The 22020-nt window shown below is 43.2% G+C and overlaps 1 protein-coding gene across 2 annotated transcripts; it reads left to right on the forward strand.

Annotated features, from left to right (window-relative positions):
• The first annotated feature begins 265 nt into the window (after positions 1 to 265).
• LOC135519123 (gap junction alpha-5 protein-like) lies at positions 266 to 21518 on the forward strand. Of its 2 annotated transcripts, none has more exons than XM_064944184.1 (3): positions 266 to 571; positions 1873 to 2037; positions 18558 to 21518. In XM_064944184.1, exon 3 carries the CDS (start codon positions 18590 to 18592, stop codon positions 19769 to 19771), a length of 1182 nt encoding a protein of 393 aa, XP_064800256.1. In that variant the 5' UTR covers positions 266 to 571; positions 1873 to 2037; positions 18558 to 18589; the 3' UTR covers positions 19772 to 21518. The 2 variants fall into 2 exon arrangements, with proteins under 2 accessions (XP_064800256.1, XP_064800257.1); XM_064944185.1 differs by having other exon boundaries at positions 1877 to 2037.
• The last annotated feature ends 502 nt before the right edge of the window (positions 21519 to 22020 follow it).

A 22020-nucleotide genomic window follows, 5' to 3' on the forward strand; every position in this document is an offset into this window, starting at 1 on the left:
TCCATGTGTGCATGTGTGTTGTCGGGACAAGGTCTTTTTCCATGTCTCCTCTCACTCCTCTCATTATAGATGAAAACAGAGTTCCCACAAGGTGATGGAAAGCAATGTCACATTCGACAGAGGTGCCCCTGCCACTAAATTAACATTGTCATGATGTATGTGCGTGTACTGTGTGTGCATGCGTGACCATGTACACGTGTGCACACTTGTGCATGTGTGGCATTCGGTGTGTGTGACATTCAGTGTGTGTGTGCCCCCACCACATAATTACAGTTGTTTGAACAGGCTGCATTTGTGCACACTCGAGCCCTGCAGCAAGGAGGAATCACATAAAAGATTGCCATTATATAATGTTGTCATATATCTGCGGGCTCATACAACAGTGGAACCAGCCAGGCCAGACACTGGCTCTGTGTACAGGACAGGAGGAGAGAAAAAAGAGAGAGGAGGAGGAGGAAGAGGGTGAAGAGGAGTATCGGCCGGTATCCCAAACTTTGTCTCCTGACTCGAGAGCAGGACCGTGTTTGACAGCAAGGGAGGAGGGAGAGAAGACAAGACATGACCAAAACAGGTATTCTCACCACAGAGTGGAGGGGGTCGATTGTTGTTGGCATCTGTGGGGCATACTGTATTATACAGTAGGCCAGATATGCTTGTAATATCGCTGACTTCATGTTTACAGAGTAGTTGAACAAGGGTGAGGTATCCGATTCTGGCTCATTTAAAATGGTTATTGAATTCTGATCAACGTTCATATTTTTTAAAGTTTGTTACCTATTAATCATAATCAATAATTTTTTTTAAAATGTATCATAAACATTCAACCTGTTTCAAATATAACAATGACATTATCTACTGCAAATAACACACTTGAAACTTTGCAACACTAAACATTTTCCACAAAACCTTTTTAAAGCTCGAAGACACAATATTTCATAACTACTTGCAGTCATCTGAAATCCTATTTATTTCCCAGTAGAGTGATTCTACTACGTATATTCCTTGACATAACTACTCATATTACCTACACATTTCACAACTGAAAAATTGCAGTAGTTATATAGTAAGCTGGGACAGAATGTATTGCTGTCTGAGGTTTATGCTGACTGCCACATACAGACTATACTCTTGATGGTAGTAAACTAAAAAAAACACAATAAAAACTAAATAATGCAGCTGGAATCTTTGTCAGAACAGAATTCATATTGATCCCTGAACACAATTATACTTTCCTTCCTGATGTTAAGGAATTCTTCCCACCAAAATACTGTTAAGTGGCAGGAAGCCAACCAGGGAATCTGGGAGAGGGATGTAGCTTGAGGAGACTGGGAGGGAAGTAAGGAAAGAAAGAGGAGGAGGATATGGAGGAGGAGAGAGAGGGAGGAGGGCATAGAGGAAACGCTCTCTCGTGATGCCCCTGCTTTTCTTCCCATGCCCCCTGCGCAGGCCAGCATTCTCACCCTGGGACGGCACAGTGCTCAGCACTACTACACTCTACGCTATAAAGATCCTACTCAACTCTACTCTATTCTACTTTACTCTACTCTACAAAGATCCTACTCTACTCTACACTACTCTACAAAGATCCTACTCTACTCTATTCAGACCCTTTCTAATCTACTCTAATCTACTCTACTCAGATCCTATCCTATCTACTCGACTCAGATCCTATCCTATCTACACTACTCAGATCCTATCCTATCTACTCAACTCAGATCCTATCCTATCTACTCTAACCTACTCAGATCCTACTATACTCTGCACAGATCTTACTCTACACTACTTTACCCAGCTCCTTTTGATGACATCTGATGCTGTCTGCAAGAGTTACGACTCAGCATCACTGACCTCCACCAACCTCTGTCCTCCAAGCCAGCACATCTCCACTCATCCGACCAGGTCACCACTCCTTTAAGTCCCAGTCCCATCCTCCATCCTCCACTCCGTCCACCTCTGAGGGGAAGACATTGCTAGGAAGCAGCTCCAAGGACCCTCTTCCTCAGTGTTGACAGCCATCACCATCTGCAGCAAGAACAGGTAAATGCCACCACATCACCTTCGATCGTGCATACAAACATAAGGGGGACACTTCAAAGGAGATAAAGGAAACTCAGCCCACTGGGCACTGACGTCATTTCAACATCTAGTTGTGATTTACATTTGGTTGAGTTGTCAACTACTGTGAATTCAATGTGAAATTAACTAAACATTTCACCATGTCATTGAATTTAGGTTAAAGGTTTTGGGAAAAGAAGTCACACTTCCCTTACGTTGAAGACTTCTTGCAAATCCAATCAGTTTTCCATGTTGATTCAACATCATCACGTAGATTTATTTTGTTGAAATTATGTGAAAACAACAATGTTGATTCAACCAGTTTTTGCCCAGTGGGAGGGAAAGAGTCTCTTTTCTTAGGTGCACTCCACAGGCATCATACAGGTGTTACTCAGTGAGTGTGTGTAAGGGTTGTATAGAGGCATGCTAAATAACATCTGTCTCTTTTATTAATTCTGTATTGTTGCTGTGCCACTAAAGCATCATACGCAGTGTCTCTGTCAGTTACTATTTGAGACAGAGCATTTACAGGGCGCTGGTCCATAGCCGTGAAGTCTCTGTCACAGACAAGAGTGGAGGGGCAATTTCTAGGGGTTTTGGTGTGCATTAGTAGCTCTATTGTCCCAGAAACACTGAAACACTGAAACACTGTTACTCTCACTCCCTCTCCTCCCCGGTCTCCCGTTCTCTTTTTCTCTTTCACTTTTTAGTCTCTCTCCGCACGCTCTCTCTCTCTCCCTCACTCAAACTCTTTGGTTGTGTTTCTCTTTGACACCAGCTCCAGTCATATACCTCTACTCCAGAGTAGAATTAATCCAGCCAGCAGCTCAAGAGGCAAATATACTTTAACAATGTATTGACCTGCTGTTTTCGACTCTCTCTCTCTACTGCACCTGCTGTCTCTAACTCTGAATGCTCGGTTATGAAAAGCCAACTGACATTTACTCCTGAGGTGCTGACCTGTTACACCCTCTACAACCACTGTGATTATTATTATTTGACCCTGCTGGTCATCTATGAACATTTGAACATCTTGGCCATGTACTGTTATAATCTCTACCGGGCACAGCCAGAAGAGGACTGGCCACCCCTCAGAGCCTGGTTCCGCTCTAGGTTTATTCCTAGTTTCCTGCTGTTCTCGGGAGTTTTTCCTAGCCACCGTGTGTCTACTTCTGCATTGCTTGCTGTTTGGGTTTTTAGGCTGGGTTTCTGTATAGCACTTTGTGTCATCAGCTGATGTAAAATGGGCTTTATAAATACATTTGATTGAAATTTGATTGAACAAACTACTTCAACGTTCAGCTGTGTAAGATGACACAGCTGAAATATCAAACCTTACACTGAGTGTACAAAACATCTTTCCATGACATAGACTGACCATGTGAATCCAAGTAAAAGCTACAGTATGATCCCTTATTGATGTCACTTCAGTCAGAGTAGATGAAGGGGAGGAGACAGGTTAAAGAAAGTTTTTTAAGCTTTGAGACAATTGAGACATGGATTGTGTGTGTGCCATTCAGAGGGTGAATGTGCAAGACAAAAAATATAAGTGCCTTTAAACAGGATATGGTAGTAGGTGCCAGGCGCACTGTTTTTTTTTTGTTTTTTTTAAATGTTATCTTCATTTTACTAGGCAAGTCAGTTAAGAACAAATTCTTATTTTCAATGACGGCCAAGAACTGCAACGCTGTTGGGTTTTTCATGCTCAACAGTTTTCTGTGCGTATCAAGAACGGTCCAGAAGGGGGGGGGGGGGGTATTCTTAATGTTTTGTACACTCAGTGTATATTACAAAAGGTTTCTTTCTTGTGTTTATCAGTTTGCTGCTGACAATGAGGGATATTCATACAGCTACACCACCGTTAAACATCTACAAGAAATTATCCATTGTCATCAAATAAGTAAACTAAAAAGGCATGAAATATCATGAAATATCAAAACGGCATCATTAACAAATACAAGACACATACCAATTTGGCATTAAAGAGTACCCATATGTTCTACAGCTTAGGTGACAGATGTCTACCTTTTTCAGTGTTGTAGCTATAGCTCTTTGTTTACCTCGTAGACGCACATAGTCTCATGACACATGACACAGCACCTTGTCATTAGAGTTTATATAGAAGCCAGGCAGAGATGGGCAATCTTCACTTCCTATCATTTCTAAACACAAGAGAGAAAACTGACACAGTAAATGATAACAAGCATGCATTTCAGTGCAGATGGAAATACTGATGCTATTGATGAGAAAGAGCATTATAATAGTGTTAATGTATGGCACAAACATTCCATGGTCTGATACAACCCTGTTCACTAGAAGAGCCTTTGGAAACTGAGTGATAACAGTAAAACATTTGAAGTAACACTTGGTCTCTGTTCTGTATGCTACTGACATTGCCTCACTCTCTACCCTCTTTTCCATGAAAACAAACTAGTGACATAAAAACAATTAAATTATGGATTTAATACAATTTGATAATCCTGATAACCACAGAAAATATGAACCTCAACTTTATAATCAAACTAGAAATATGTGCAATAACAGAACATTTCCTTTCAAAACTTAACTTAAATAAAGGTACTTGATAATCAAACATCAAATAGATAAGATCAACTGTCTTCCCCTCTGGCAACAGGCTGGTGTCTGGTCTGAGCGACCCAGTAACACTATGCAGTTAAAACAATAGCTCATGTGGGTCTGTACAGTTAGTGGGCAGATGAGAAGGCAGACCTCCATGTAAGGTAGCAGATCATCTGGCTAGCTGTGTGGTGTCTTGAGGGGTGAGACTGTGACTGATTTATGGCTTCCCAGTCCCCATGGCCTGCTGGTGGCTCGCTGCTCTGTAAGTAGCAGTCATGTGGCCCCCCTGCCACCCTCTATCCCCACCCATTCATGATTAAACTAATAGTCAATGTTAATCCAGGGGATGCTCCCGGTGCTTAGAGAGGAGGGTCACTCAGACCTCAAACAGTTTCCATCTCATACATATACAGTACCAGTCAAAAGTTTGGACACACCTACTCATTCAAGGGTTTTTATTTATTTTTTACTATTTTCTACATTGTAGAATAATAGTGAAGACATCAAAACTATGAAATAACACAAATGTAGTAACCAAAAAGGTCAAACAAATCTAAATATATTTTATATTTGATATTCTTCCAAGTAACCACCCTTTGCCTTGATGACAGCTTTGCACACTCTTGGCAGTCTCTCAACCAGCTTAATCTGGAATGCTTTTTCAACAGTCTTGGAGGAGTTCCCACATATGCTGAGCATGTTGACTGCTTTTCCGTCACTCTGCGGTCCAATTCATCCCAAACCATCTCAATTGGGTTGAAGTCGGGTGGAGGCCAGGTCTGATGCAGCACTCCATCAATCTCCTTGTTGGGTCATTATCCTGTTGAAGAACAAATGATAGTCCCACTAAGCCCAAACCAGATGGGATGGTGTATCGCTGCACAATGCTGTGGTAGCCATGCTGGTTAAGTGTGCTTTGAAGTCTAAATAAATCACTGACAGTGTCACCAGCAAAGCACCCCCACACCATCACACCTCCTCCGTGCTTCACGTTGGGAACCACACATGCAGATATCATCTGTTCACCTACTCTGCGTCTCACAAAGACACGGCAGTTGGAAACAAAAATCTCAAATTTGGACTCATTAGACCAAATGACAAATTTCCACCGGTCTAATGTCCATAGCTTGTGTTGCTTGGCCTAAGCAAGTCTCTTCTTATTATTGGTGTCCTTTAGTAGTGGTTTATTTGCAGCAATTCACGCAGTCTCCTCTGAACAGTTGATGTTGATTTCCGAGGCTGGTAACTCTAATGAACTTGTCCTCTGCAGCAGAGGTAACTCTGGGTCTTCCTGTCCTGTGGCGGTCCTCATGAAAGCTAATTTCATTATTGTGCTTGATGGTTTTTGTGACTGCACTTGATGAAACTTTCAAAGTTCTTGAAATTTTACGCATTGACTGACCTTCATGTCTTAAAGTAATGATGGACTGTAATTTCTCTTTGCTTATTTGAGCTGTTCTTGCCATAATATGGACTTGGTCCTCTACTCTTACCTTGTCACAACACAACTGATTGGCTCAAATGCATTAAGAAGGAAAGAAATTCCACAAATAATTTTTAACAAGGCACACTTGCTAATTGAAATGCATTCCAGGTGACTACTTCATCAAGCTGGATGAAAGAATGCCAAGAGTGTGCAAAGCTGTCATCGAAGCAAAGGGTGGTTACTTTGAAGAATTCCAAATATAAAATATAATTTGATTTGTTTAATACTTTTTTGGTTACTACATGATTCCATGTGTGTTATTTCATAGTTTTGATGTCTTCACTAATATTCTGCAATGCAGAAAATAGTAAAAATAAAGAAAACCCTTTTTACTGGTACTGTCTGTTAAAACCAAAACAACGATTGGGCACCTGGTTTATTTCAGGGTGAGTGTGGCATCCTTATCCAACATCTTTGTTCTCTAATGGTACACCAAGCAGTGCACTGGGACTTCAAAGAGAAAGGTGGGAGGAGGGGGATTTGAAGTTTTCTTAATATTTCCCTGAGGTTGTGCCGCTGTTGCTATGCTGTCACTGCACAGTACATGCAAGCGGGACTGTTATTAGTGGGGATATTTCGGTTTCAAAGAGTCGTTGGCAGAGGTTTGTATGCATCTACTTAAAGTGCAAACTGTGGCATACAGTGACATGGTATGCTTTGTTTCTACAGTGGTATAGATAGACCTTAAAACATCCAGGTCAAGGACTACATAAAAATAATAAAGAAAACTTTGTTAATGGCCATGGGTGTTTAGTTAGTATGTTACCAGATTTGTCAATGTCTTCCGTGTTGAACAGGCACATGCAGTAATATGGATACAGGACATTACAATCCTTGGTCTACCAACCAGACATACAGTCACATATACCATCTGACAAAACGTGCCCTTTCAGCCATACATAATGGCACTAATACATACTTAATGGGCAAGGCATATTGCTTCTTTGCTAGGAGTTTCATTTGAACATATAGCATTGCCTGGAATCTCCCAGTGTAAACCTATGGCTCTTAAAGTGAGTGTCTAAATGTTTTTAAGATGCCGTGGTAGTCAAATTGTTGTTCTATATATTGATGTTATATACTGTATATTGTTGTTCTATGTATTGTTGTTCTTTATATTGATGTTATATAATGTATATTGTTGTTCTATATGTTGTTGTTCTTTATATTGATGTTATATATATTGTTGCTATATATTGTTGTTCTACAGTGCATTCGGAAAGTATTCAGACCCATTGACTTTTTCCACATTTTGTTACGCTACAAGCTACTTCTAGAATTGATTAATTAAATACAAATCCCATCAATCTACACACAATAACCCATAATGACAAAGCGAAAACAGGTTTTTAGACATTTTTGCATATATAATAAAAATAAAAAACAGAACACAGTGGCCTCCATCATTGTCACGACTTCTACCAAAGGTGGCTCCTCTCCCTGTTCGGGTGGCGCTCGCCGGTCTACTAGCCATCACGATCCCTTTTTCCTTTTCTGTTTGTTTTGTCTATGGTTCTTATTCACACCTGGTTTCATTTGCATTAATTTCTATGTGTATATATGTACCCTGTTGCCTGCCTAGTTTGTGCGGGATTAGTCTTTCATTGTGATGTGCTCGGTGAGGTTATACCGTTATTTGTTTTCACAGATTCTTAAGTGTGTGATTGTCGAAACTTTGTTTGTTCCTCCGTGCATTTGTACGGGTTCTCTGTTGTCGAGGGCGTTGTACCTTTTACGATTGTGCCATTCCTGGTGGAACACTTATTAAAACACGCTTCTCAGACATCCTTGCTCTCCTGCGCCTGACTCCTACACCTACCACCTAGACGCAACCTTATCACAATCATTCTCTCCATCACTTCATCCAAGATGGCGTAGCAGTCAGACGTCCTTTGTCCTCGTCGTGTCCCGGGTATATATATTTTTTTCTTCGCATATCTTTTTATATATTTTTTTTTCTTCTAAAAACGTAACTTCAAAACACTCTCCTGCAACCCGCCTCACCAAATGTGGTGCGAATCAGTTTGTTTCTTTTAAAAGTATTACTCACCTCAAATCTGAAATCCACACAGAAGCTAGCCGGAAGTTAGCCCGTTCACTAGCTAACGTTAGTATTCAGCTAAACACGACTAGCAGTCATCAGCTATCCTTAGCTCAGAAAGCTTTCGCCAGTCTTGTACAACGCGACTCAGACCAGAGCATACCGGACCTATTTTCTCTCCATATACCCTGATTCCTACCACAAGCTCTGGACATTTTCACCTGGAGCTTGCAGCTAGCTAGCTGCTATCTGGGTGACTATTGGCTAACGTTGGTCCGGGAGCAAATACCAATTATCCTGGAGTTAGCCAGCTGAAGAGTTCCATCAGCCACTCCTGGGCTATAATCACCAAGCCGGACCCGTTTTACTGCCGATGCGGAGCCCCACCGGGCCTTCACGACTGGACTACCAATGTTATCTGCCCGAGGGACTTATTCAACTGGCCCATCCGTCGCGACATTACCTGAACGTCCATCTGCTAACTGTGGCCCATAATTCGTTAGCTGTCTTGAACATATCGGCTGCTAGCTGAATAGGTCTATGGGACAATTTTCCTGGGCCACTATAACTATAACTATTTTGCCAATTGGATTGGTCCCCTCTACCACACGGAACCCCACTAATCTACCAACGGAAACGCACAAGGTGGCTAAAAGCAGACCTCCGTCTTATGCTAGCTTGCTACCCATGGCCCAGCTAGCTGTCTGAATCGCCCGTGACCCCAAACAACCTCACTACTCACTGGACCCTTATGATCACTCGGCTAAGCAGGCCTCTCCTTACTGTCAATATGCCTTGTCCATTGCTGTTCTGGTTAGTGTTTATTGGCTTATTTCACTGTAGAGCCTCTAGCCCTGCTCAATATACCTTATCCAACCCTTCAGCTCCACCACCCACATCTGCAATGACATCACCTGGTTTCAATGATGTTTCTAGAGACAATATCTCTCTCATCATCACTCAATGCCTAGGTTTACCTCCACTATATTCACATCCTACCATACCTCTGTCTGTACATTATACCTTGTATCTATTTTATCGCCCCCAGAAACCTGCTCCTTTTACTCTCTGTTCCGGACGTCCTAGACGACCAATTCTCATAGCTTTAAGCCGTAACCTTATCCTACTCCTCCTCTGTTCCTCTGGTGATGTAGAGGTTAATCCAGGCCCTGCAGTGCCTAGCTCCACTCCTATTCCCCGGGCGCTCCCTTTTGTTGACTTCTGTAACCGTAAAAGCCTTGGTTTCATGCATGCTAACATTAGAAGCCTCCTCCCTAAGTTTGATTTATTCACTGTTTTAGCACACTCTGCCAACCCAGATGTCCTAGCTGTGTCTGAATCCTGGCTTAGGAAGACCACCAAAAACTGAAGTCTCCATCCCTAACAACAACATTTTCAAACAAGATAGAACGGCCAAAGGGGGCGGTGTTGCAATCTACTGCAAAGATAGCCTGCAGAGTTCTGTCCTACTATCCAGGTCTGTACCCAAACAATTTGAACTTCTACTTTTAAAAATCCACCTCTATAAAAACAAGTCTCTCACCGTTGCCACATGCTATAGACCATCCTATGCCCCCAGCTGTGCTCTGAACACCATATGTGAACTGATTGCCCCCCCATCTATCTTCAGAGATTGTGCTGCTAGGTGACCTAAACTGGGACATGCTTAACACCACAGCCATCCTACAAGCTAAGCTTGTTGCCCTCAATCTCACACAAATTATCAATGAACCTACCAGGTACCACCCCAAAGCCGTAAACACGGGCACCCTCATAGATATCATCCTAACCAACTTGCCCTCTAAATACACCTCTGCTGTTTTCAACCAAGATCTCAGCGATCACTGCCTCATTGCCTGTATCCTTACTGGTTCAGCGGTCAAACGACCTCCACTCGTCACTGTCAAACGCTCCCTGAAACACTTCAGCGAGCAGGCCTTTCTAATCGACCTCATTCCGTCAGTAGAGGATGCCTGGTTATTCTTTACAAATGCCTTCCTCACCATCTTAAATAAGCATGCCATATTCAAGAAATTTAGAACAAGGAACAGATATAGCCTGTGGTTCTCTCCAGACCTGAGTGCCCTTAACCAGCACAAAAACATCCTGAGGCATTCTGCATTAGCATTGAACAGCCCCCATGACATGCAACTTTTCAGGGCAGTTAGAAACCAATATACACAAGCAGTTAGAAAAGCCAAGGCTAGCTTTTTCAAGCAGAAATTTGCTTCCTGCAACACAAACTCAAAAAAGGTCTGGGACACTGTTAAGTCCATGGAGAATAAGAGCACCTCCTCCCAGCTGCCAACTGCACTGAGTATAGGAAACTCTGTCACCACCGATAAAACCACTATAATTGAGAATTTCAATAAGCATTTTTCTACGGCTTGCTTTCCACCTGGCTACCCCTACCCCCACCCCCACCCCGGTCAACAGCACTGCACCCCCACAGCAACTCGCCCAACCCTTCCCCATTCTCCTTCTCCCAAATCCAGTCAGCTGATGTTCTGAAAGAGCTGCAAAATCTGGCACCCTCAAAATCAGCTGGGCTAGACAATCTGGACCCTTTCTTTCTAAAATTATCTGCCGAAATTGTTGCAACCCCTATTACTAGCCTGTTCAACCTCTCTTTCGTATCGTCTGAGATTCCCAAAGATTGGAAAGCAGCTGCGGTCATCCCCCTTTTCAAAGGGGGGGGACACTCTTGACCCAAACTGCTACAGACCTATATCTATCCTACCCTGCCTTTCTAAGGTCTTCGAAAGCCAAGTTAACAAACAGATTACCGACCATTTCGAATCCCACCGTACCTTCTCTGCTATGCAATCTGGTTTCAGAGCTGGTCATGGGTGCACCTCAGCCACACTCAAGGTCCTAAACAATATCTTAACCGTCATCAATAAGAAACAATACTGTGCAGCCGTATTCATTGACCTCGCCAAGGCTTTCGACTCTGTCAATCACCACATCCTCATCAGTAGACTCAACAGCCTCGGTTTCTCAAATGATTGCCTCGCCTGGTTCACCAACTACTTTTCCGATTGAGTTCAGTGTGTCAAATCGGAGGGCCTGTTGTCTGCGCCTCTGGCAGTCTCTATGGGGGTGCCACGGGGTTAAATACTTGGGCCAACTCTTTTCTCTGTATACATCAATGATGTCGCTCTTGCTGCTGATGAGTCTCTGATCCATCTCCACGCAGACGACACCATTCTGTATACTTCTCGCCCTTCTTTGGACACTGTGTTAACTACCCTCCAGACGAGCTTCAATGCCATACAACTCTCCTTCCGTAGCCTCCAACTGCTCTTAAATACAAGTATAACTAAATGCTCTTCAACCGATTGCTGCCTTCACCTGCCCGCCCGCCCAGCATCACTACTCTGGACGGTTCTGACTTAGAATATGTGGACAACTACAAAAACCTAGATGTCTGGTTAGACTGTAAACTCTCCTTCAAAAGTCACATCAAATTGGATGCAGTCTATCACAGTGCCATCCGTTTTGTCACCAAAGCCCCATATACTACCCACCACTGCGACCTGTACACTCTCGTTGGCTGGCCCTCGCTTCATACTCGCCAAACCCACTGGGTCCAGGTCATCTACAAGACCCTGCTAGGTAAAGACCCACCTTATCTCAGCTCGCTAGTCACCATAGCAGCACCCACCCGTATCACGCGCTCCAGCAGGTGTATTTCACTGGTCACCCCCAGGGCCAATTCCTCCTTTGGCCGCCTCTCCTTCCAGTTCTCTGCTGCCAATGACTGGAACGAATTACAAAAATCTCTGAAACTGGAAACACTTATCTCCCTCACCAGATTTAAACACCAGCTGTCAGAGCAGCTCACAGATCACTGCACCTGTACATAGCCCAACAATTACCTCATCCCCTACTCTATTTATTTATTTTGCTCCCTTGCACCCCAGTATTTCTACATTCGCATTCACCTTGGCTTTTTTATTGCCTTTACCTCCCTTATCTCACCTAATTTGCTCACATTGTATATAGACTTGTTTTGTACTGTATTATACTTTTATACTTTTTCTATTGTGTTATTGACTGTATGTTTGTTCTATCTCCATGTGTAACTCTGTGTTGTTGTATGTGTCGAACTGCTTTGCTTTATCTTGGCCAGGTTGCAGTTGTAAATGAGAACTTGTTCTCAAATTGCCTACCTGGTTAAACAAAGGCAAAAAAATAATAATAATCTTAAATGGAAGAAATTTGGAACCACCAAGACTCTTCCTAGAGCTGGCCGTCCAGCCAAACTGAGCAATCGGGGTAGAAGGGCCTTTGTCAGGGAGGTGACCAAGAACCGATGGTCACTCTGACAGAGCTCCAGAGTTCCTCTGTGGAGATGGGAGAACCTTTCAGAAGGACAACCATCTCTGCAGCACTCCACCAATCAGACGTTTATGGTAGAGTGGCCAGACGGAAGCCACTCCTGAGTAGAAGTCACATCACAGCCCGCTTGGAGTTTGCCAAAAGGCACTAAAAGGACTTTCAGACCATGAGAAACTTGATTCACTGGTCTAATGAAACCAAGATTGAACTTTTTGTTCTAAATTCCAAGTTTCACGTCTGGAGGAAACCTGGCACCATCCCTACGGTGAAGCATGGTGGTGGCAGCATCATGCTTTGGGGATGTTTTTCAATGTCAGGGACTGGGAGACTAGTCAGCATCGAAGAAAAGATGAATGGAACAAAGTACAGAGAGATCCTTGATGAAAATCTGCTCCAGAGTGCTCAGGACCTCAGAATGGGGCGAAAGTTTACCTTCCAACAAGACAATTACCCTAAGCACACAGCCAAGACAACGCAGGAGTGGCTTCGGGATAAATCTCTGAATGCCCTTGAGTGGCTCAGCCAGAGCCCGGACTTGAAACCGATCGAACATCTCTGGAGAGACCTGAAAATAGTTGTGCAGCAACGCTCCCCATCCAACCTGATAGAGGTTGAGATGATCTGCAGAGAAGAATGGGAGAAACTCCCCAAATACAGGTATGCCAAGCTTGTAGCTTCATACCCAACAAGACTCGAGGCTGTAATCGCTGCCAAAGGTACTTCAACAAAGGACTGAGTAAAGGGTCTGAATACCTATGTAAATGTGATATTTCAGTTTGTATTTTTTATACATTTGCAAAAATCTCTAAAAACCTGTTTTTACTTTGTCCTTGTGGGGTATTGTGTGTAGATTGATGAGGGAAAAAACCATTTCATACATTTTAGAATAAGGCTGTAATGTAACACAATGTGGAAAGAGTCAAGGGGTCTGAATACTTTCTATATATTGTTGTTCTATATATTGTTGTTACATATAATGTTGTTATATACTGTATATTGTTGTTCTATATGTTGTTGTTATATACTGTATATTGTTGTGTTATATATTGTTGTTCTGTATATTGTTGTTCTATATTTATAAACAGTACCAGTCAAAAGTTTGGACATCCCTACTCATTTAAGGGTTTTTCTTTATTTTGACTATTTTCTACATTGTAGAATAATAGTGAAGGCATCAACACTATGAAATAACACATATGGAATCATGTAAATACCAAAAAAGTGTTAAACAAATCCAAATATATTCAACCCATGATTCCATATATGTTATTTCATAGTTTTGATGTCTTCACTATTATTCTACAAAGTAGAAAATAGTAAAAAGAAAAACCCATGCATGAATAGATGTGTCCCAACTTTTGAATGGTACTGTACATTGTTGGGCTATTTATTGTTGTTAAATACTGTATATTGTTGTTCTACATATTGTTGTTCTATATAATGTTGTTATATACTGTATATTGTTGTTATATATATTGTTTTATATGTTGTTGTTCTATATATTGTTGTTTTCCTATATATTGTTGTTATTGCTGCCGCCCGGGTAGACTAGTGGTTAGAGCGTTGGACTACTAACCGGAAGGTTGCAAGTTCAAACCCCTGACCTGACAAGGTACAAATCTGTCATTCTGCCCCTGAACAGGCAGTTAACCCACTGTTCCTAGGTTGTCATTGAAAATAAGAATTTGTTCTTAACTGACTTGCCTAGTTAAATAAATAAATATACTGTTGTTATAAACTGGATATTGTTGTTCTATATATTTTTGTTGTATATATTGCTGTTATATACTGTATGTTGTTGTTATATATAGTGTTGTCCTCTATGAGAACAGAAAAGGTGCACGTCAGTGGGTCAGACTACTGACAGCATTAAAGGGAGTATGTGTATAAATCAATCCTGCCTCCTGTTGTTCTCATCTGGTGGATACATGAGAGGAGGGAGAGATTGTGCATGATGGGTGGGGGAGATTGGGAGGGAGAACAGGGTTGTGATGGGAAGGGGTTGGAAAGAGTAGGGGATGGAGGGGGGTGGCTGTTTTGTAGCAAGACAGATTTCTCTCAACAAGCCTGTGTAAAGTTTTCTCATTTACTTGTCGGTGTGAGGGAATCACTTTTCTCTCATATAGTTCAGTAAGGTAGACTGACCAGTTCTGATAGTACTCTTGCGAGAGTCTATATACCTGTGGTAAGGAAAGATAGAGCATTGAAGACTTGATAGAGGACTAACTGGGGTTGTGGGTTAGGGTTTTCAAATGAGTCATCACTTGTTAAACGTCACTTGTTAGCGCAGAAAAAAGTCTTACACTCAGCGTTTGGAGTGGTGGCTCTCCAGCTGGAGAAGGACTAACTGCCCTCTAAGGCAATGCTTTGAGCCCAGGCAGAGAGGAGAGGCGTCAGACAGGATTTATTGTTGTTGTGTTGCTGCCTGCCCTGCATGGAGAGAACACACTGCATTCATTCCAATGGCTTTGTTAGCCCTGCTGCTGCTGCTGGGTCTGTAGCTGCACTGCAGTGGAACAGCAGTCACCTACATACACTAGCAATGCAGTTTGCTAGCCATTTCATCTCTAAGGAATACAGCCTGGCTGCTCTCCAGCCTCGGTCAACTCAATGTCCATGTATGTATAAACGGCTGTAAATACCAGCCAAGATTCTACCTTTACTATATTGGACCACAGGTTGTCCATATCACTCTGTGTGTCTCTCTTGTTATTTCCTGATCCACTCTCTGTCTATAGGTTGCTCCACTACAGGTCCCTATGGTAAGAGTTAAGGCTTGACACCCACTTTTCCAATCCTCTGTAGCCCTCCGTTTACAGTGTGTTCACTAAATGAAGTGCAACCTCACTCAATGCAAAGTGTGTAGGCCTACTGTTCAACCACAACCCCATCCCTCCATCTCTAAACATACAGGATTATCTTACTCTCTTTTACTGACAATAACTCTCTTTCTCTATACAGTACAATACAGACCACAGACTCGCTCCATGTCGACGCAGCTTATTGGCTCATCTGCCTACCTGCTCTGTAACGTCCCCTGTGCTCTGATCAATGTCAAAGAGACGGAGCTGAGTGATGTGCAATACCCAGTGTGCTCAGTGTTACATACCTCATAGCCCATTACTCGGAGACAGATATTATAAACCAATACGACAGCTATGACAGTGTACAGATGATCCATGGTGCTACCAGTGTATTCCAGTAAATCCCTATTTATTACTGGGCATCTAGGAATGGAACAATCTCAGATGTGACGGCAAAGATGTGAAGATACCAGGTGGTGCTATGTATACATCAGGACAAATGACTGGAACTTCTCTTTTGACTAGTAATAACACATACGTAAAACTTGTCATTTTTGTTAACATATTTTTCAATGCAGTGCATCCCTCCCCATTGTATTTAAACAAAACCGTCTTACCTTCAGCCAACCACTTTCTAAAAAACAATAACTCCTCTCATCCAGCTCCGCCACTCCTCCTTTTCCATTCATATCAAATTAGCTCACTTCTCAACTACGACTTATTAAGAGGGAGGTTTCCTTTTAAGTGGCTTGTCTTTCGGAAATCATATTGTTTTGGATTGCTTCCTCTGAGAATAAGAACAGGAAGTAAAGTAAAGGAGGGAGACACTGAGACCGCTCGGGCCTACTCCAACCGATTGAGATATCCGCTCTGTCCCCGTTTCTCAGTGTAGCTAAGATTCCGTTCCCACCACTCTACTGCCGGTGTGTATGTGTGTTTGTCCAGACAGACTGACAGACTAATAATTGCTCCAGTGACAGGTCTGTGCCCCCGGTGCCCGTGCTTCTACCTCTCACCCCTCTTACCCTCCTCTGACTGACCATGCCAACTCTGTCTGTGAACAAAAAAAAAGTTAAATAAAGTCTGAGAAATAAACATAGTCAGAAATATCAAGAGTGACTCTTAAGGGTGCGGGTCTAAAGCTTACTGGAATGCTCAAGACACAGAATGAAGAACAATAACAAAAGACGACCTCACCACTTTGAGCAAACTTTGTCTGAACATACCATAACTTACTTCAACTAACTAAGCACAACATTAGTCTATAGGAGTCTATGTATACTTCTGACTTCATCATGGTCCTAATAATGTAGGTAATGTTGACCAGCGAGGCTAGACAGCCTGTAGGTTGCGTTATAAACTTGTGAGGAAACCCTTTGTCAGTCCAGCCTGGTAGCAAAATGACTGTTTTAACTCCTACCTCCTGCTATTGTTAAGGCCAGGCTCTCATTCCCTTCCTCTTGTCTAGGCTGGCTACACCTCTGTTTTTTGTGGCTTGCTGTACACACATTATCTAATGCCAAGAAAGCATTATAGCTAGCCAAAGCTGTGTGTTGATTTGATAGTTGGATATTGAGTTTTTTTAAAGACCCTGTGGCGAATTCAATTACTTTGCGAGCATTTAGGGAGCATGGAATTTAAGGGTTCTAGCTTAGCTAACTCTCCTACATATCAGTTCTGAGCTCAAGGCATGGATGGACACCGCTAACATTTCCCCTCTCCTGTTCTCATAGTGGTGCTTTTTCCAGTGTTCCAGTCTTATTGAACCTCTCCCCTCCCCTCCCCCCTCCTCACCTCACCCCTCCCTGAAACGCAATCCGCCTGGGGGGATAAGAGCACTGACTCTGCTTGGAGCACCACCCGGTTTCCATCCTGCTGCCATAAACCAGGGAGAGAGAACTGCAAAACGTCTCATGGTCATGGTCACTTCACAGGGAGGGTGAGAGAGGCAGATAAGACGGAGCCTGTGTCCTACTCAACGTAGTCTTAATCATGTTCTAAGAGAATTTCAACTAACATTTCAAACCAGCTTTATGGATAACTATCAATGGGATATGACACACACGGTAAGATATGTTTGTGTGTATTTGTATGCGTGTGTGGGTGGAGGTATACACAGAGGTATAGGATACTTTTTTATCCTGTTGAGTATTTGTAGTAAAATTCAGATTAGTTCACTCAGTGAGTACTTAATGGTACAAGTGAGTCTGAGGCTGAAATGGTGGAAAAAACTCTCAGACTGTTCTACCGTCATCCTTTCTGCTCTAACTCGTTGTTATTAGTTACTCATTGCCATCCTAAATCGTGCTCTGGGTATATATTTAGACAGCTCTCTGTCTCTCGGATGTTTCCTGTTGAGGACTGATGGATTGGTTTAATCCTTGGATGATCGGGGCGTTTAAGACACCTATAAAGCTGTCTACTGAGATGCCTTATAGGGGTATTAGACACACACCAGCCTGTCACTGCCATTTTGGGGTCTCACCCTAACTCTCACACTGAGGTCAAGGGGCAACATCACATGCACACGCACACACGCACACATACACACAGGCACACATATATACACACACACACACGCACACACATATAAATCACAGGAGGAGTGGAACTTAGAGATGGAAAGTGTAGAGAGAGTGAAAAACATCAAACATCAAAGACGTCAATTAACCGGTTCAAACATGGTGACCGAGGACTGTTGCCAGGTGCTCTGGAGATGATGAAGATTGTCACAGAATTCCATTTGTAGCATTAGGAACTATTAGCTCCTAGCCTTGTGCTGCCCTATGGTCCATCAATCGCTCTGTCTGTCATATATTATCTGGGTTATAATGGGTCAGTGTCAGGGATAGCAACAAAAACATCCAAATATAATTTCTCAGAAACGACCTCACTATTTACTTCGAAATGTCATAAAACATACATTGTGTTTGTGTGTGATGTGGGAAAGGTTCATTCTCAGGCCGTTGTGTCGTGTCCAAGTCTCCAGGCTGATCACAGGCTATTTAGACCATGCCACACACACACTGGTCATTTTATCACCAGGATAAGGGGTCTCTAGGCTGTCATGGTCGATCATAATCTGCATTTTGTCTCCTTTCTTTACTCTGCCCATTTTCTTTCTTCACCACCTATCTTTCTATCTCTTCTCCATTCTCTCCCTCCCTCCTTGACCCATTTCTCTCTCTCTCCTTTACCCATACCCTGCCCCTCTCTATCTTTCTCTCTCCCTCTCCTCCTCTCTCAGGTGTGCCAGTGACCAGTGACGAGTGATCAGACATGGGGGACTGGAGTCTTCTGGGGAACTTCCTGGAGGAAGTTCAGGAACATTCCACGTCGGTGGGGAAGGTGTGGCTCACCGTCCTCTTCATCTTCAGGATCCTGGTGCTGGGCACAGCCGCTGAGTCCTCATGGGGAGACGAACAGAGTGACTTCCTGTGCGACACCCAGCAGCCTGGTTGTACCAACGTCTGTTATGACCGGGCGTTTCCTATCGCACACATCCGCTACTGGGTCCTACAGATTGTCTTCGTGTCCACACCATCACTGATCTACATGGGCCACGCCATGCACATAGTGCGGAGGGATGAAAAACGAAAAAGGAGGGAGCAGGAGAAGACAGAGGGGAAGGAGGAGGAGGAGGAGGAGAGGGGAGAGGGGGGGAGCGTATCGGGTGAGAAGGTGTATCTCCAGCAGAGGGATTGTGGGAAGGTGCTAGAGGCATCTGGGCGAGTTCGCCTGCGGGGGGCGCTGTTATCCACGTACATTCTGAGCATCCTGATCCGCACTGTGATGGAGGTGATCTTCATCGTGGTCCAGTACATGATCTATGGAGTCTTCCTCAGGGCTCTGTACCACTGCAAGGCCTGGCCCTGCCCCAACCCAGTCAACTGCTACATGTCCAGGCCCACAGAAAAGAACGTATTCATAGTCTTCATGCTGGTGGTGGCAGGTGTCTCCCTCCTCCTCTCTGTGGTCGAGCTCTACCACCTGGCCTACAGGCGGTACAGGAAGTGCAGACGCACTCGTGCCTCCCTCAAAAACACCACTCATAATGCTGTGGCAATCCCCTTCACCAGGGACCCCGACAACCCGACCAGTCACAACTCCTCAGGCTGCACCCCTCCCCCTGACTTCCGCCAGTGCTTGGTGTTGTCGGGGACAATGACCCCCTTGGCCCCTGTGAACCCCATGAACTCCATGCCTTCTCACCCCTTCAACAACAGAATGGCGCACCAGCAGAACTCTGTCAACATAGCCACCGAGCGTCACCATTCCCATGACGACCTGGAGGGAGAGGGAGGTTTCCTGAGGATGAACTACACCCAGGTGCCAGGGGAGATGCCCAGCGGGTGCTCTGCGCCACCCTTACTGCATACCGCGTACCTGAAGGACAAACAGAGTCTCAGTAAGATCAGCAGCACCAGCAGCCGGGTTCGACCAGACGACCTGGCCGTGTAGAACCAGACAGACGGAGAGAGAGAGACAGAGAGGGGCTTAGAAGGTGTGGAGGGAGAGGACTTTCAGACACACAGAGAGAGAAAGGCCCTGCTTAGATGAGAGTGGAGCAGGCTGGGTCTATATACCCAGCCAGAGACAGAGAAGGGGAGCAGACAAGGCAGACACTGGGCCTAAAGATGGATGTGTTAGCAAACTCCAAGTGAAGGGCTCCATTCAGCCCAAATCTGGGGGAACTGTGGAAGATTGCCTGGCCTAGGACTCCATGAGCACTACAGGAAGAAAGACATTGGGGTCTGTAAGCTCCCTGGGAGTGTGTTGAATGGATCTTGAGAACTTCTGCATATTGGACTAAGCTTTAAGACTGTGACCATTGGTGCTGGAAGAACTGGTTGTTTTTGTTAGAGCAACAAGTGGCTGGCCAAGCTTGAAACATGGACTTTCATAACGTTGATCAAATATTGACATGGAAGCAAAATATAAATATACCTTTTAAATCACTGTGTGGAAAAAGCCTTCAAAAAAATAACAGATAATTGCATTGTATGTTTTTGATGTTTTAAAGTACCTTTAAAGTCTGAGAATATTGTACTTTAAACTTGCACATTCACTATGCTAAAAACTGTCCCACTGTCTGTCCAGCTGCCCATTATAATAACACAAACATTTACAAGCTTGCAAATGTAAGCAGGCATGCACAAAAACACACACATGCACACACTGCTGTCATAGGAGGACAAAACCCTATCCTCAGGGGTCTGACCAAACAGTATGGCCCCGATCCCTGGCATCCAGTGACGGAGGCTATTTGCAGCTGTCATGTTGTTTGGAAAGTGAAATTGTGACACACATCCCTGCAATGGAATCCATTGTGCATTATATCACCTTCAAATATAGCAGGAGCAACTGTTTTCTCTGTGTTTAATCCTGATGGCATACAAACAGAAACATAGCACCAGCATTATCTTCCAGTCAGAAGTCAGAACAAGGGACAGCTGTGCCAAAATAACTGATTTCTCTCCATTCAACAGACGCTTAGACCAATAATTACAGAGGGTTGTATGCACTCAGGTACAAATAATGAAGAGCTATGCAAAAGTGCCTACAAAATGTGAATCTGCAAAATGTTCAAAGTCAAAGTCTTTTAGCTCCATATTAGGTGTGAATATGTCCTGATACCATTTTAAAGTGTGTTCAGGAGCCATATAGAGTATGTATACAAATAATTTACCTTCAATCGAGACACAAGTTTGAAAAGTTGATCATCCTTCAGTATATTTCAGCGTTTCTTTTTTTGTTAACCACTAGGTGGAGAAATTTCCCCTTGAACCTTTAAAATACAGTGTAGTTCATTCATTGTGACTGTGCAACTGTTGATTGTCACAGTAGCTATCCACCTCTCTTCCATATCTTTTCATCTTTGTTTAAATTTGATTTATTTTTGTTTAACTGTGTGAGGCTGGTCAGAAAATGACATGTCTAGGCCTATAGGCTAATAGAGAAGGCATAACCACAATCTGTGAAGTTCTCAACTGATTTTGCACTAGACTAGGCCTTGTGGGGTTTGGAATATAAAGACCCCTTTGTAATTACATGAATCATATTTTCTTTTTCTATAGAGAGCAACAACCAGTAATTTACAGTAATAGTATTTTGGAATGCCAACAAACGGGTGACTGGTTGACGTTTCTCCGTGCACATTTCAATGTCATTGTGTTTTTGTAAAGTCTGCAATAAAACGAATATGTCAAATAAATTGTTCTCCCAGAAGTTAATGGGCTTTTTCGACATTGTAGCCAACAGTGCAGGCGATCTGCTGACTGACTAATGTACAAATCCCCTTGCATCATAAATAACTACTTATTGTTATTTGTAGATCAGTCAATCACCATTTACCCACAAAGCATCATGGATGTGATGCTCCCGAACGAAGTCAATGTAACGCATACCTTCTCAGAAAAAGTCTACCACAGCCCAAACATTTGTCCTCAACAGACTGGTCCTAAAAATAGTTGCCCTCAAAGAAATACATTGGCATTGCAACGCTGCACAACCTCTACTCTTGCCTCCAGACAAGCTCTCATCTGGTTGTCCACAGTAGCAGACATACCATTAGGCAGAAGAGGCAATTACCTCAGGCCTCACATCCTTAAAGGGCCTTGTGAGCTGTGCAACCTCCATATTAATGAATCCTTAATAATTCCTAATATATCAATAATGTATTTTCATACATATACATATACTTCATATAA

The sequence above is a fragment of the Oncorhynchus masou genome, chromosome 29 (genome assembly GCF_036934945.1).
Source record: "Oncorhynchus masou masou isolate Uvic2021 chromosome 29, UVic_Omas_1.1, whole genome shotgun sequence".
Taxonomy (NCBI): domain Eukaryota; kingdom Metazoa; phylum Chordata; class Actinopteri; order Salmoniformes; family Salmonidae; genus Oncorhynchus; species Oncorhynchus masou.

What these genes read in the sequence shown, in the direction of transcription:
- LOC135519123 (XM_064944184.1), top strand. Translation starts at nt 18,590, where the DNA reads ATGGGGGACTGGAGTCTTCTGGGGAACTTCCTGGAGGAAGTTCAGGAA.